This window comes from Eschrichtius robustus, chromosome 3 (assembly GCF_028021215.1).
Source record: "Eschrichtius robustus isolate mEscRob2 chromosome 3, mEscRob2.pri, whole genome shotgun sequence".
Lineage (NCBI taxonomy): Eukaryota > Metazoa > Chordata > Mammalia > Artiodactyla > Eschrichtiidae > Eschrichtius > Eschrichtius robustus.
In genome coordinates this window covers 4,946,935-4,961,956 of record NC_090826.1, presented here as the reverse complement: position 1 = coordinate 4,961,956, position 15,022 = coordinate 4,946,935, and the positions used below count along the sequence as shown (strand labels likewise).

The 15,022-nt window shown below is 42.3% G+C and overlaps 1 protein-coding gene and 1 pseudogene across 1 annotated transcript in view; one reads left to right on the top strand and one right to left on the bottom strand.

The window, feature by feature from the left end:
• Positions 1–15,022, top strand: part of DNAJC11 (DnaJ heat shock protein family (Hsp40) member C11) — a 64,865-nt gene that overhangs the window by 20,776 nt on the left and 29,067 nt on the right. Inside the window, exons 2-3 of the mRNA XM_068538790.1 lie at positions 4,937–5,066; positions 7,091–7,164. Of these exons, the coding sequence (XP_068394891.1) occupies positions 4,937–5,066; positions 7,091–7,164 (204 nt within the window). The remainder of the gene's footprint in view (positions 1–4,936; positions 5,067–7,090; positions 7,165–15,022) is intronic.
• Positions 10,527–11,046, bottom strand: LOC137760822 (protein tyrosine phosphatase type IVA 1 pseudogene; annotated as a pseudogene).

The following is a 15,022-nucleotide window of genomic DNA, read 5'->3' as shown; positions in this document are numbered from 1 at the left end:
GTTATTGATGTCATAAAATTGCATTTTTGTATATTGTATGTCTAAAAAATAAACTAATGATCATTTTTTATAATACGTTAGTCTCTTAAATTATGTAGAAACAAAATGTGAAATTACAAGCCAGAGCTATAAGACGAGCTTTTAGATTAATCTTTTTTTTTTTTAATGTGTTAGTCTCTTAAATCATTGAGAAAACAAGATGTGGAGTTATAAACCATTTTTATAATAACTCTAGCTTTTATAATTGCCCATGTATTTGCCTTTACTGAGATCTTTATTTCTTCATGTGGCTTTGAGTTACTGTCTGGTGTCCTTTCATTTCACCTGGCAGGACTCCCTTGAGCATTTCTTGCAGGCAGGTCTAGTATCTCACAGTAAGGGTTAAGGTTCATATTTTTGCGTATGAATATTCCCTTCTTCTAGCATCATTCATTGAAGAACTATCTTTTCCCCATTGCACTACCTTATATTGCACACCTTTGTCAAAAATCAACTGACAGTATATATATAGGGGTCTATTTGTAGACTCACCTCTTTTCCACTGATTTGTGTATCTGTTCTTTTACTGGTACCACCCTGTCTTGATTACCATAGCCATATAATAAATCTCTTCTTTTTTTCTTTTTTATAAATTTATTTATTTTATTATTTATTTTTATTTTTGGCTGCGTTGGGTCTTCAGTGCTCTGCGTGGACTTTAGTTACGGCGAGCGGGGGCTACTCTTCGTTGCGGTACGCGGGCTTCTCATTGCGGTTGCTTCTCTTGTTGGGAGCACGGGCTCTAGGCTCGCGGGCTTCAGTAGTTGTGGCATGTGGGCTCAGTAGTTGTGGCTTGTGGACTCTAGAGCGCAGGCTCAGTAGTTGTGGCGCATGGGCTTAGTTACTCCGTAGCATGTGGGATCTTCCTGGGTCAGGGCTCGAACCCATGTCCCTTGCATTGATAGGCGGATTCTTAACCACTGCGCCACCAGGGAGGCCCCCATATGATAAATCTTAAAGTCCAGTAATGTGAGTCCTCCAGTTCTTCCTCAAAGTTATTTTGGTTAGTAAAATAACTAGGAAAGTAAAATTTCTTTTTGCTCCGTATCATTTTTCCATATAAATTTTAGAATTGGCTTGTCAGTTTCTACCAAAAAAAGCTGGGATTTTCACTGGATTGCATTGAATCTATAGGTTGCTTTGGGGAAATCTGACATCTGAGCAGTACTGAATCTGCTGATGCATGAAGGCAGCTTATCTCTCCATTATTTTTGGTCTTCTTTAATTTCTTTCAGCAGTGCATTGTAGTTTTCAGTGTATGGGTCTTGCAGTTGTTAAATTTATCCCTAAGTGGTTCATGTTTGTTAATGATACTTTAAATGGTATTGTCCTTTTAAGTTTCGATTTTTAGTATATAGAAATAAATTGATGTTTGCCTGTTGATCCTGTATCCCATGACCTTGCTAAAATCACCTAGTAGGTTTTTTTTTGTAGATTCTTTATGATTTTCTACATAGACAACATCTGCATATACAGATATTTTTATTTTTTAATATGTTTGCCTTGAACTTCTTTTTTGTGGTTTATTGCATTTTTGTATTGTATAGCATCTAATCCAACAGCTTTAACAGACCACTAAACTCTACAGGTCTCTAGGGACCTTTTCACTATGAATCTTGTGATACATAAAGGTTGAATTTATAATAGATTTACTTTCCATTGAAATTATAACCAGATGATTGAGATGATGAAACTTTTCACGCTTAAAGCACAATATATCTCTTAATTTTACAATGAGTGTTAGAAACAAGTACGTAACTTTAGGCATCGTTTTTAATGATATCACATATTTTGAAATGATATCAGTGTTTTTACAATAGTGAAAGAGTTTATCATTTATGAAATATCGAACCAGTGACCTTAGCTATTCAGTTACGATAAAAGGCCCAATCTAACCTTTCATTGAATGTGATATTTATTAAAAATTAAACTTCTCATTTCTCTTACTTAATCAGTAGCACGTTAAACCATTTATTAATATGATTAAAGAAGGTATTGCAGACTAGACACTCTACTCCCTTGTCATCTGGTTTACATTTAACAACCAGGAAATAGCAGTCTAAACTAAAGTCAGTCAAGTCTGTCTAATCCTGCACTTGTAATTTTTATGAGATGCTGGACAGAGCAATCAAAATTTGCAGAAAGAGAATAATTTGTAATGGCTACTCAGGAAGGAACAAGTCCCTTTTGCATCGTTACATAAGTAAACCTATCTGGAGAAGACACATTTAATTTGCCATTGGTTAACTATTCTTTATTTGCTTAAAACAATGGGATTTGGCACGGGTGGCATATTGGTAAGTGTGGCAGGGAATGCGTTGCATAATTGACGTGAGCGTGGAAAGAAGCCTACGGTAGGAGAAAGAAAAGGGAACCACAGAGATCCCAGAGATGGGAACGTTTAGTCTTGTGTTTTTATTGAAATAGAATACATGTATAGAAAAGTGCACGTCATAAGCATGCAGGTCAGTGAATTTTCACAAACGTGGGCCCCTTCATGAATGAATGTTCCTATCATCCTCACACCAGGGCTGTGCCTTCTCTCTGAATTGTCCCAGTTTCAGTATTCATGCTGCCAAAAGGATATCAAAGTTGAATTGTGACAGTAATGATAGCTACAGTGATTAAATTCCTCATGTGTGCAAGGCATTGTTAAGAGCTTGTATGCGTATTAGCTCATTTACTCCTCAAAGGAATTGTGAGAGGGGTACTGTTGTCTTCAGTTTCAAGATGAGAAAACAAAGAAAAGGTTCTAGAAGAGCGACAGTGAGTAGGTGTTTGCTGTGTGCTGGGCGCTGTAGGGAGCACTGTGTGGTCACCGTCTCATCTCACTTCCACGCCGCCCCCAGCATACTTGTCAGCCCCGTCAGCAGGTGAGAAAGCCGAGGGTCGGAACGCTCATTAGCCCGAAGCCTGCGTTCTTAACCACCACCGGAAGGCTGGCGTGTGACACCAGAGGAAATCCCACGGACGGCCAGATGCAGAGAAAGGGGGAGGACGGCCATCTACAAATTGTTCAGGAGTGTGATTCCCAAAGGCTACACCAAAGAGGAGATGGAGAAAGAGATTAGTGCTGGCACGGGGCAGATGTCTGCCTAATCCTTGGAGGCAAAAGGATGCTCAGTCAACAAGGTCCTTGACCATTTTCCAGTGAAGTAGTTAATGGAAACCGTCAAGAAGCTGCTGATTAAAAACACTGATGTGCGCCTGTGCCTATAGTCGAACCGCGAGGGTCCTGTCTGCGTTAAAGGACAGCTGAGTGTCCCGGGTCTGGCAGAGCTTTTCTCATGACAGAGCCACGTCCAGTTAGAGCTGGGAAAACCCGCAGAGGTCATCCACCCAACCACCCACTCCTCGGACGGAGAAAGTGGCCCGAGAGTGGCATCCGGGTCCTCACAGCCTCTCCTCCCGGGCACGTGGGACTGACACACGTAACGTACCAGTAACGGTTATTGTCTTCCTGTTGGGAGTTCTGCAGAATTCCTTGTTTAAGATCTCTGGTAAACTTGCACAGATTTCCTGGCATCAGAATAACTTGGCCCTATAGAAAATATCTAAATTTCAGACCAAAAATTACCACTGAAGTAAGGTTTTGCCTTTATTCATTGGTAAAAATCATTCATTACTCCTGGAATTGGAAGATATTGAAAATCGTGGACATTAAAGAAAAATACAGTTTAACGTCTTCCCTCGTAACCTTGATGCCTCGAGTAATCGTGTCCCTGTGACCGCTCTCCTGTGTACCTGTGTTCCCAGACCTGATCCCAGAGCACCATTCATCCTCAGCTTCCTCACTGGGGACCTGGTCCCATTCCTCTACCCAGGGAGCTGGCTTCTCAGGCCCCTCTGGCATGTTGTCAGTGACCCAGAATTTGCTTCTGTTGTCAAAACGGTGGGGTTGCCTCGCAGAATAAAATGTTATTTACTTGAGAAATCATCTGGACAGAGCTGTCCATTTGGCATCACCTCTGACAGACCAGAATGGTCCCTGGGGTTGGTATAATATCAGACATAGTACTTCCCCAAAACACACCTGAGGGCCCTGCCAGAGAGATGGCACAGTGTTCTAGAGCCTCTGACGAAGTCTGTTTCTGAGAACGTGGCGGCTGAGAGGCAGGCGAAGGAGAAAGTGGATTTCTGTCATCCCTCTTCCTTCCTCCCTTCTGTGCAGTTAAAACACACCCAGAGCCCATTTCACCCTTTGTGTCATCTGTGCTCTTCTTATGGTGCATTTTCCCCTCAAATTGATTACTTACAAGAATTGGAGAGGTGTATGTTTTGGGTAGTGACCCTTTGGGTGCTGGGGGTGGGAAGGCTTTTTACTGTAGGATAGTAAAGCATTTTTGCCTGCTTTGTGTGCTACCTTTTAGAATTAGAGGTTGAATAGAAATGTGTGTTGATTTGACAATTCTATGTCTTTGATTTTTTAAGGGTGAATATTCATTGAGTTTCCTTTGTCAGAAAGCGGATTAAAGGCATGGCATTTCTGTCTAATGGTATATAGCTTTTTTCCTTTCTGAACAAATTCTTTGTTGAGAGTACCTTGGCAGGATTGACTTTAAATAACTCAGGTTACAGAGCAAGCAGGTCTCTGTGACGTTTCTCATTTCCGCTCAGAGCACAGAGAACCAGGGTAGGGACACAAGCTTTCATTTCATCTGATAGCAGCATTTCCCAGCAAAACACAGTTGCTGTCGATGTACATAATTGATCACTTTATTAACTGTGGAAAAAAGGGGCCTTATTGAAGTAATAAAGCATAACTTCATTATGTCCTATATGTAGAGAGCAAACATGTTGGAAAGTGGCTGACAGCTTCCCATTTCAAGGCTGATTCTGACCATGATAATATTTAAGTAGCACTGATTGTTCTCTAATTGGATTTTTCCTTCTGTAGGCCACTTCCGAAGAGCTGAAAGCAGCCTACCGCAGGCTGTGTATGCTTTACCATCCTGACAAGCACAGAGACCCGGAGCTCAAATTGCAGGCGGAGCGACTGTTTAACCTTGTTCACCAGGCTTATGAAGGTCAGTGCGGGGCTTGGCTCTATAGAAACACCCTGGTAGCAGACACTCAATTTTTAAGAGGCTTGATTTGTAGAGGATAGAAAAAGAGAGTCCTTAGAGGTGTATAAAAGAGGTGGTTAGTTTAGTACTTTTTACTGACAGGGACCTTTGAAAGAGTAGTATTTTGCTTTGGAAATCAATACGTGTCCAGTAAGTAGAAAATGAGGCTGCAGGTGAAGTAATAGCCCAGCGTCTGAATTGCAAGGGAATACTCCAGCTTTAAATCATTTACTAGTTTTCTTCTAAAGGGAACTCTTAGAGGTAAAAGGCTGATCACTACAGACAAGCTCTCTTTGTTCTCTTTTTTTTGTGAGAAGATACAAAGAACATTTTTTCCATCTGAAAGTGATTTTATTGGTTCTGTAGCATTCAGTTAAGGACAGGTACTAACAAAAGGAAGAAAATGGTGTTAAGAAGCCTAACAGGAAATGAAATCAAGTAATTCAGATTTTTATATTTATATCTTATGTATTTCAGAAAAAGTTTTGTAATATATCTGTTTATGAAATATTAAAATCACTAATAGGTACAGTTTCTGTTTGAGATGATGAAAAAGTTCTAGAAATAGATTGTGGTGATGGTCACACAACATTGCGAATTTATTTAACACCACTGAATTGTACACTTAAACATGGTTAAGATGATCAATTTTATGTTGTGTGTGTTATACCACTATTTTTAAAATTAAAATTAAAAAAATATGAAATCACTCTTAGGATCTATGCCAAGTAAAGTAAGTTATTCATTCCAGAGCCATTTGGTGATTTGCTCCTTAATTAGGTAGACCAAAAATTAGATTTTCTTTACAAAATTAAGACTTCTCATTGTGGACATAAAGGCGTATTGCTGTATTCACTATAATTTTACCAGAAAGTTAGATTTCAATGAGCAGTAAACTGAGACTGTGACACACGTGTGTGTACAGTCAGCCTGTGTCTTCACCAAATGTAACTTTACAGGCTACTTATCTGGTCTGAATAAAGCTTGACCAAAAACTCGTTCCTTTTATTGTATTTGGTTGTCCGAATTACCCACATACTGGATTGTATTGTTTTGGAGATTTGGGGAAGAGTTAACAGAAAAACCCTACCAGTGCTTGTGAAAATGCTGCAGCAGCAGACCTGGCCCCAGTGTTTGGCCTAAAGGGAGACTGAGATGGTGAATAAATAATTCCCTATTAAATCCTAGAGATCAGCTCAAGAAGTTTGGCTCCCAAGTTTTCCGGTGGTCCGCATTTCTTTCTTCCTCATTAGATTTGAATGTTGATAGAGTCATTTACATCATTTTTAATTAGACCTAAAAATGTATGGGAAATCTCAGGCGGGGAAAGATTCAAAGGTCTTGAACAGAAGTTGGCCCAGCAGAGGAGGGAGGTAACGACTGTTTGCTATACGGATGTTCAGGTTCGGTTTGGAGGTCCTTTGAACAGCTCTCGCCCTCACTGAACAGTCTTTTTCTGATGTACTTTAGGTGACCTGGCCGACACCATAGTGAGAGGTGTTTGTGTCTTTTAAAAATGATTTACAAATAAAGAAGAGAGGCACCCAAAAACAAACAAACAAACCCCTGCATAATAATGTCAGATTTTTCTGGTCAGAGCCTGTCCCTAGTTTTACATTAGGCTCTGTTAGAAACTGGGATTCACCCTCTTAAGCCAAGGTACTTTATAGACTGTGGCAGAAACTCACTAGGTGCTTTTAAAAACAACTGTCCTTTAGAGATGCAGGGTCAGTGCACCTCACAACGAAGAGTAGCTTGGACTCGAAAAATCCGATGTTTCTCAGTTGTAGCCACCTTTAAACATGTCCTCGCTTGGATCTGGGGAACAATTAGGAGGAAAGACACATCAGGAATGAGGGGGTCTCTGGGAAGATTGTGGCTGGAAAGAGAAGAACAAAAAGAGGTGGCCTTGCCTGGTGGTATTGTGGTCAGGACTGAAAGGTGAATTTTGTGCTTTGTGAACATGTTTGGTGTTTAACTTGCAGTGCTCAGTGACCCCCAAACCAGGGCCATCTACGATATCTATGGCAAGAGAGGACTGGAAATGGAAGGATGGGAGGTAAGAGAAACTTTGTGTCTCGTGTCCCAGGAACATCACTCAACAGCTACAGAACAACAGCCCCCAAATCCCACAACCTGCGGTGATGCCTTTGAGAGTATGTGAAGACATCAGAGTCCTCTTCTCGCCTTTATATTTTGGTTTAAGGAATTGGGTTCTACACTTGGCTTTGCCACTTTGTAACTCTGTGAACTTGGGACAGTTAGTCATCCAACTTGTCCTCCGTTTCCTAACCCATCAGGTGAATAGGAAGAGGGATGGACTAGACCAGTAATTTTTAACCCAGGGGAGGGAGCAGGCCGGTCAGGGGGTGATGGTAGATGGTTTCTGCAAGGGCACAGTTCCTACACGTACCCTCCTTCCACACGTATACTTCCTTCCCCCCCTCCACGGCCCTGAGCCCCTCTTTCCACCCGAGGTTACAACTGAATCTAGGAAGTGTTTGTTGGCGCTGTGTTGTGCATGTGAACAAAACGGAAGCACGGAAAAGTTGAGAACTACTGGATTAAATTGTCTATAATGACCCTTCCAACTCTAATGGGCTGTACTATTAGAATGTTGTAAATATAGTGAGTAAAACAAAATAAATAGCAGGTATCTATGAAATAGGTTACCTGGACAGCCATACCATGTGGGACCTATCACTAAAATTCAGGAGGTTCTGTTTTCTTTCACTCTGCCACTGAGTAGTCTTAGAGCCTTGGGCAAGTCGTTTGACTGCTTTGTACTTCCGTGTTATGACCTAAAAAATAATGATATGCGGATCAAGTAGAAGAATTAATATGAAAATTTGTTGTAAAACTCTGTATTGCTGTAAGTACATATAGGTGTTATTACTTAATTTCATTACAGAAACTTGGTTCTGATGCCCAAGAAATTCTGGTAGGCTGTTAACGTTAAATTAACTATCACTGAGTTATTTTTTCATCGTCATGTAAGCTTTCCCTTGAAGTTCTTTTGGTATTTGCTCTCGCGCGTGCGTGACTGTCTGTTCTAATTTTAGGATGAAAACCTTCTAAAGGCCTTTGGATACGGACTGGAACAGAAGTGAAATGGGGTTCTGTTGCCGTTTCCACCACTGCTTGATATTGGTGGCTTCTGGGCCATTTCCAACCTATAGCCATGTTTTGGTTGCCCACGGAGTGAATTGTAGTTGCTGACATTTGAAACTTAGGAGGCTTTGCAGGAAAATCCTGTCTCTTATCTTCTCTGGAAAAATCAGAAGACCTGGTAACGCTGTGTCTAAATTCCCCTCTGAGGCAACAGTCACCCAGGTCTGAGGAGCCCCTGCCGTTGGACTGGACCGTGCTGCCCAGTTTGCCCCAGCCCCTGCCGCTCCCTCCACCCGTCCGCACGCCCCGCCTGGCTCCCAGCGGGCATTTGGCTTCTGGCCTTTGGCTCAGTGGACATAGAAGTGCATCACGTCACATTAGTTCATGGTAGCAAAGTGTCGGGTCTAGTGGCTTAGAATTTTTTTCATCAAAAAAGGAAAATAGAATCCTGTTGAATTTACTAAGTTTCTCCTCATGTCCCAGGTTAAAGCTCCCTTGTGTTTTGAAGCCGTGCGTTGGTTACAGTTTTTCATGGCAGCAGTCAGGGCCACTGAAATGCTGTAGGCCTCTCTTATGTATCCCCTCTTCAGAGTCTAGGTTTTTCATTCCCAGCAGCATTATTCCCACTCAGTGGAGCAGCGGGGTAACGTCTTCCTGGCAGAATATCGCATGGTTTCCTATCACCAAACCAAATTATCTCCCCATTAGAAACAGAGAAAAACCATACACAACTGTCGTGATTATAAAAGTATGCAGGCAGTCATAGGCGGTGACTGGATAAGCTTTTACATTCATACTTTTTAGTAGACGACTTTAAGGGAATCAAGTTCTCATCGATCAGAATTGGCTTTTTTTTTTTTTTCTTTTGCATCAATACTAAGCCTTCACTGATGATAAAAATGCCTTGAGGCTTCCCTGGTGGCGCAGTGGTTGAGAATCTGCCTGCCAATGCAGGGGACACGGGTTCGAGCCCTGGTCTGGGAAGATCCCACATGCCGCGGAGCAACTGGGCCCATGAGCCACAACTACTGAGCCTGCGCGTCTGGAGCCTGTGCTCTGCGACAAGAGAGGCCGCGACAGTGAGAGGCCCGCGCACCGCGATGAAGAGTGGCCCCCGCTCGCCGCAACTAGAGAAAGCCCTCGCACAGAAACGAAGACCCAACACAGCCAAAAACAAATTAATTTAAAAAAAAAAAATGTCTTGAAGGAAAACTACAGGAAGGTACCTCCTCGGATACTTACTGAGAAGGGATGTATGGGTGCCTAACGTGTAATAGGAGAACTGAGCCCACTGTGAAGGAAAAGTCTCGCTGAACTCGAGCACTTTGTGGAGGTGGCGTCGCCGTTCCCTTGAGGAATTCTGCAGCTGGTGGCTTTTTCAGTATGAGGGTTCTCTCGTTTCAGTCACAGCCTCCACCCCAGGGAGGAAGCTGTGTTCCCTTCACGCTGTTGCTAGTATTTTTAGACTATTAAGCTTTTCCACTTGCTGACCGGTGTCCATCTGCCACGTGTCCGTCAGTCTAAACCCACGGGTAGTCAGGGAGGGATGGAGGACACGGGTGAAGCCCATAGTGTTTGGGACGCCTTTAGTCCAAAAATGCCAAAGCAGCCACAGACGTGGCGGTCACTCCTGTCCCAGCTCTGGCATCATCCCCTTCTGCTGGTGGAAGCTGGGGATGAAATTGAGCGTTTATAGGTTGCATCAAATGTTGACCCTGTTTTCAGGCACTAGGTAGGTTTTTAGTCTTTGTCTATTCTCTTTTTTTTAACCTTCAAGAGACTTCGTCATGCTCTGGCAGGATTCCAAAGGAATGAGATGCAACCGTTCCCAGCTCGTGACACCAGCCTTTTGATTTCTTAAAGTCGCAAGTCGCAGTGTTTGTGCGGATGCCCATGTTTCAAACGGAGTTGGCCTCTTCAGAATGGCAAAACTCCAGCTTTGAGCGGTGAATGTTCAGGCAGTATTGAGTCTGGTAACAGCTGGCAAGTGGAGTGGAAGCCATACAAGTCGGAGGGGCCTTGCAGACGTCAGAGTACATTTAGAGGAGCGAAAGGTCAGTTGGTACAAACGATAAGCCCATTTTAAATGCTGAACAGCAAGAATCCTTTGCTAAGTGTCCAAGTAGGTTGATCATAGCCCAAACAGAGAGGTTGCAATTCTGCCAGCTTTGTGGCCTGGTAAAACTGCTTTTCAACACTCCTATGGAAGCTTCATCAGACTTTACCAAGCCAACGTGCTGGCTAACATGTACGACAAATTCCGTCCTGTCTAGGTTCCACTTCCAAGCAATGGCATCAGGCACCCCGGTTTTATTGAATGCGACAGTTGTTTCTATGACCATTGGAGTCTTTAAAGTGCAGCCGCATTTCAGGACAATACTTCTCCAAATACAAAAGCTTGCTGTTAAAAGCTCCACGCTGCTTTTGTCTTATGAACTGTAATGCATCTTCATATTTCATTCCACCTTCAATTAACGCTAGGGCGACAAGCACTGGAGCTCTCCCAAGGCCTGCAACACAATGAACAGCAATTGCAACAACCAGCGTCTTCACAAAACTTAATTTTCACAAGACTTAACCAGTCATCAACAATCCGGTTAGATGGTGGTACGCCATCATCAGAAGGCCAATCAAGAACATGGATGCGTTCTTTCTCCACAAGAGGAGTGTCATAAGTTGCTTCACATACTCTTACTATTGTGGTAACTCCATACTTCTTAAGTTCCTCTATAAATTTGTTTAAGGTCGCATTAGTTGGATTGTGTGTAATAAGAAATCTCAGGTTCTCGTAAGTGATTTCCACAGAAGCTGGGTGGTTCATTCGATCCATGTTAATTTAGTTAAAAAACACTCAATAGGGTTATGAGAGAATTTTAAAAATTGAATACAGAAATGGTGCAAAGAAACTGAGTCTACTTCAGTACACTCCACTTGAAATTCTCAGTGGTCTTGAATATGAAGTTGGGAGTAATGGGAAATGAAATGACCCTCCTAACAAGAAACAGCAATTCTTCAATCCAGTAATACTGAGGCAGTAGAAAGGAAGTGCACTGAGGTTTACCCTGTCTAGGTCAGAACTCTTGTAAAAAATGCTCTGTGGATTTCAATTCGACACTTCTGTGTCCAGGTTCACCACTCTTATGGGGGCTTCGTGGTGGAGTAGTAATGAAGTTATACAGTTCACTTGTCTGCATAGAGGTTGTGCTGTGCCTGGCAGTAATCTCCACTGCCCTTCAGAAACTCCATAAATGTGTGACCAAGAACACCACAGAACTGAGGAATATATCTACTCGTTGAAGATTGTGGCCTAATCACACAGCCGGTCCCGAGGCGGCAGTGACACGGGCAGCGGTGGCAGGGCAGGGACGGCGGCTTCGCAGGCCGCAGCGGGGGAACCAGGCTCTATCTGCCTGACATCATTCTTACAGTGTCTGGGAAAGTCAGCCTGCATTAAGAGCTGTAATATGGTCAAGGTCATGAAAACGAAGACAGAAACTCCCACAGATGGGAGGAGACTAACAAGACATGTGACTAAATACAATCCTGGGTCCTGGATCAGATCCTAGGGCATAACAGCGACGTTCGTGGAAAGACTCGTGAAATCCCAGAAGTCTGGGTTTAGTTAGTAGTAATGTACTAATCTTGCTTTCCTAGATTTGACAGATGTTTGTTCCATGGTTCTGTTAGACGTTAACATTTGGGGGAGGCTCGGTGAAGGGTAGACGAGAACTTTCTGTACTATCTTTGTAACTTCTCTAAAGTTCTAAATAATTTTCTAAAATTATTCCAAAATAAAAAGTTGACTCACTAGAATCATAGAATTTTCAAACCAGACAGCACCTCAGGAATCGTGTAGTTTTAATCCCCCTCATTTATAGGAGGGAACTGAAGCTTAGAGAGCGAAGCGACTCACCTGAGGTCTCCCAGGAGGTTCAGGTGGTGTCGGAGAGCCTAGGTCTCTGTCCTCTTCCCACTGTGCCACCTGCTTTTACAGGTCTCTCTACAGAGACCTCATCTACAGAGTAAGTCATCCTAACTAGCACAGGGTAGACCTAGTTGGTCAATGATCAAGGTGCACAGTACAGGTATATGGATACACGGGCGGCATATGATACACTCTGTTGACGAAAAACATTGAAATTGTCTATGGTCAACTAATCTATGACAAAGGAGGCAAGGATATACAATGGAGAAAAGACGGTCTCTTCAATAAGTGGTGCTGGGAAAACTGGACAGCTACATGTAAAAGAATGAAATTAAAACACTCCCTAACACCATACACAAAAATAAACTCAAAGTGGGTTAGAGACCTAAATGTAAGACGGGGCACTATAAAACTCTTAGAGGAAAACATAGGAAGAACACTCTTTGACGACATAAATCACAGCAAGATATTTTTTGATCCATCTCCTAGAGTAATGGAAATAAAAACAAGAATAAACAAATGGGACCTAATGAAACTTAAAAGGTTTTGCACAGCAAAGGAAACCATAAACAAGACGAAAAGACAACCCTCAGAATGGGAGAAAATATTTGCAAACGAATCAACGGGCAAAGGATTAATGTCCAAAATATATAAACAGCTCATGCAGCTCAATATTGAAAAAACAAGCCAATCCAAAAATGGGCAGAAGACCTAAATAGACATTTCTTCAAAGAAGACATACAGATGGCCAAGAGGCACATGAAAAGCTGCTCAACATCACTAATTGTTAGAGAAATGCAAGTCAGAACTACTATGAGATATCACCTCACACCGGTTAGAATGGGCATCATCAGAAAATCTACAAACAACAAATGCTGGAGAGGGTGTGGAGAAAAGGGAACCCTCTTGCACTGTTGGTGGGAATGTAAATTGATACAGCCACTATGGAGAACAGTATGGAGGTTCCTTAAAAAACTAAAAATAGAATTACCATATGACCCTGCAATCCCACTACTGGGCATATACCCAGAGAAAACCATAATTCAAAAAGACACATGCACCCCAGTGTTCACTGCAGCACTATTTACAATAGCCAGGTCATGGAAGCAACCTAAATGCCCATCGACAGACGAATGGATAAAGAAGTTGTGGTACATATATACAACGGACTATTACTCAGCCATAAAAAGGAACGAAATTGGGTCATTTGTAGAGACATGGATGAATCTAGAGACTGTCATACAGAGTGAAGTAAGTCAGAAAGAGAAAAACAAATATCGTATATTAACGCATGTATGTGGAACCTAGAAAATGGTCCAGATGAACCGGTTTGCAGAGCAGAAATTGAGACACAGAAGTAGAGAAAAAACATATGGACACCAAGGGGGGAAAGCAGCAGCGGGGTGGGGGGTGGTGGTGTGATGAATTGGGAGATTGGGATTGACATACATACACTGATGTGTATAAAATGGATAACTAGTAAGAACCTGCTGTATAAAAAAATAAATTAAATAAAATTTAAAAAAAAAAGAAAATGTCTAGTACTTTCCAACCGTAATGCAGTTTTGGGGTGCAGATGTCTTAGGGTTACTGAAGGGGGAAAAAGTGACTTGCAGCTGGCTTAGCTTTCTTCCATTCTCCACCATTCTTAACACGTACCCTGTGTAAAGAAAGTATAAATAGTAAAGGCCGTCAGGGCCTGTGGGAGCTAGAATGAGATGCCTGGCCAAGTTCTTCATGGCTTCAGAGGGGTCAGCCATTTTGACTTTGCAGTTAGCTCTGATTATGTACCAGCTGTTTGCAGAACTTCTGTAAAATACGACTGGAAATGGGATGACTTAACACCTTTGGAATATTTGCCTCTTCATCTCTCACAGAGCGTGGCAGAGAGAAAGTCATTTGCAAAGGTCCAACAGCTAGAATTCCTGAAAGCGAATCTTGTTCTGCTCTGGGCCCCGTGGAGGAAGCACCCCATCAGTCCAAGATGGGGTAACTTTGGGGAAGCGAAAGCACCATAAATAGGTGCACACGGGGACTTCCCTGGTGGTCCAGTGGTTAGGACTCTGCGCCTCCACTGCCGGGGGCCCGGGTTCGATCCCTGGTGTGGGAACTAAGATCCCGCAAGCTGCGCGGAGCAGCCAAAAAAAAAAGATGCACACAGCTCAGTATTTTTAAGAACTAGCGGAGTGAGCGTGCCACATTGGTTAAATATAACCGAGAATGTTTTTGTGAGGTCACAGAGCAATCATGGTCGTGCCATTTGGACTTTCAGTTTGTTCTTGGATTATTTTAACAGTGTTTTTATTTTAAAACTTCCATTGAAAGAAACACCTCCCCCTTTTTGGTAATTAACAATTTATATGGGAGAGGAGAAAATGTTTTTGTTATTTTTTTCTGCGTACTTGCTGAAAGTGATAGTGAACAGATTTCTCAGTTTTTTTGGATAGGCCAGTTCTTGTATTTATTTTTCTGTAATGCTGAATAATAAAATCAAGTTGCACAAAACCCCATTTACTGTAATATATATACATACATACATATGCATAGGTTTTTAGGAAGACACATAAAAAATTAAATGTTAGCCTGCGAGGAGGAGGAGTGTGGCTGAGGGGGAATTGTACTTTTTGCTTCATATCTTTCTGTACTATTTTTTTGCTATAAGCATGCATTTTTTTGAATAATTTTTAAAACTTCTGATTTCCAAGATAGCTTTTTCTCACCTCACCTACCTTTGTAGGTGTTCCCTGAGCAGCCTCTTAGGACTCCCCGGTATTTCTCCCACTAATACCGGGTCAGTGCTGTGTGGTCTTTTCCCCCATCATGCATCCAGTGACTTCGGTCATGTTTGTCCTGCTCCCACTCTCTGTGTTTCTCACAGGCC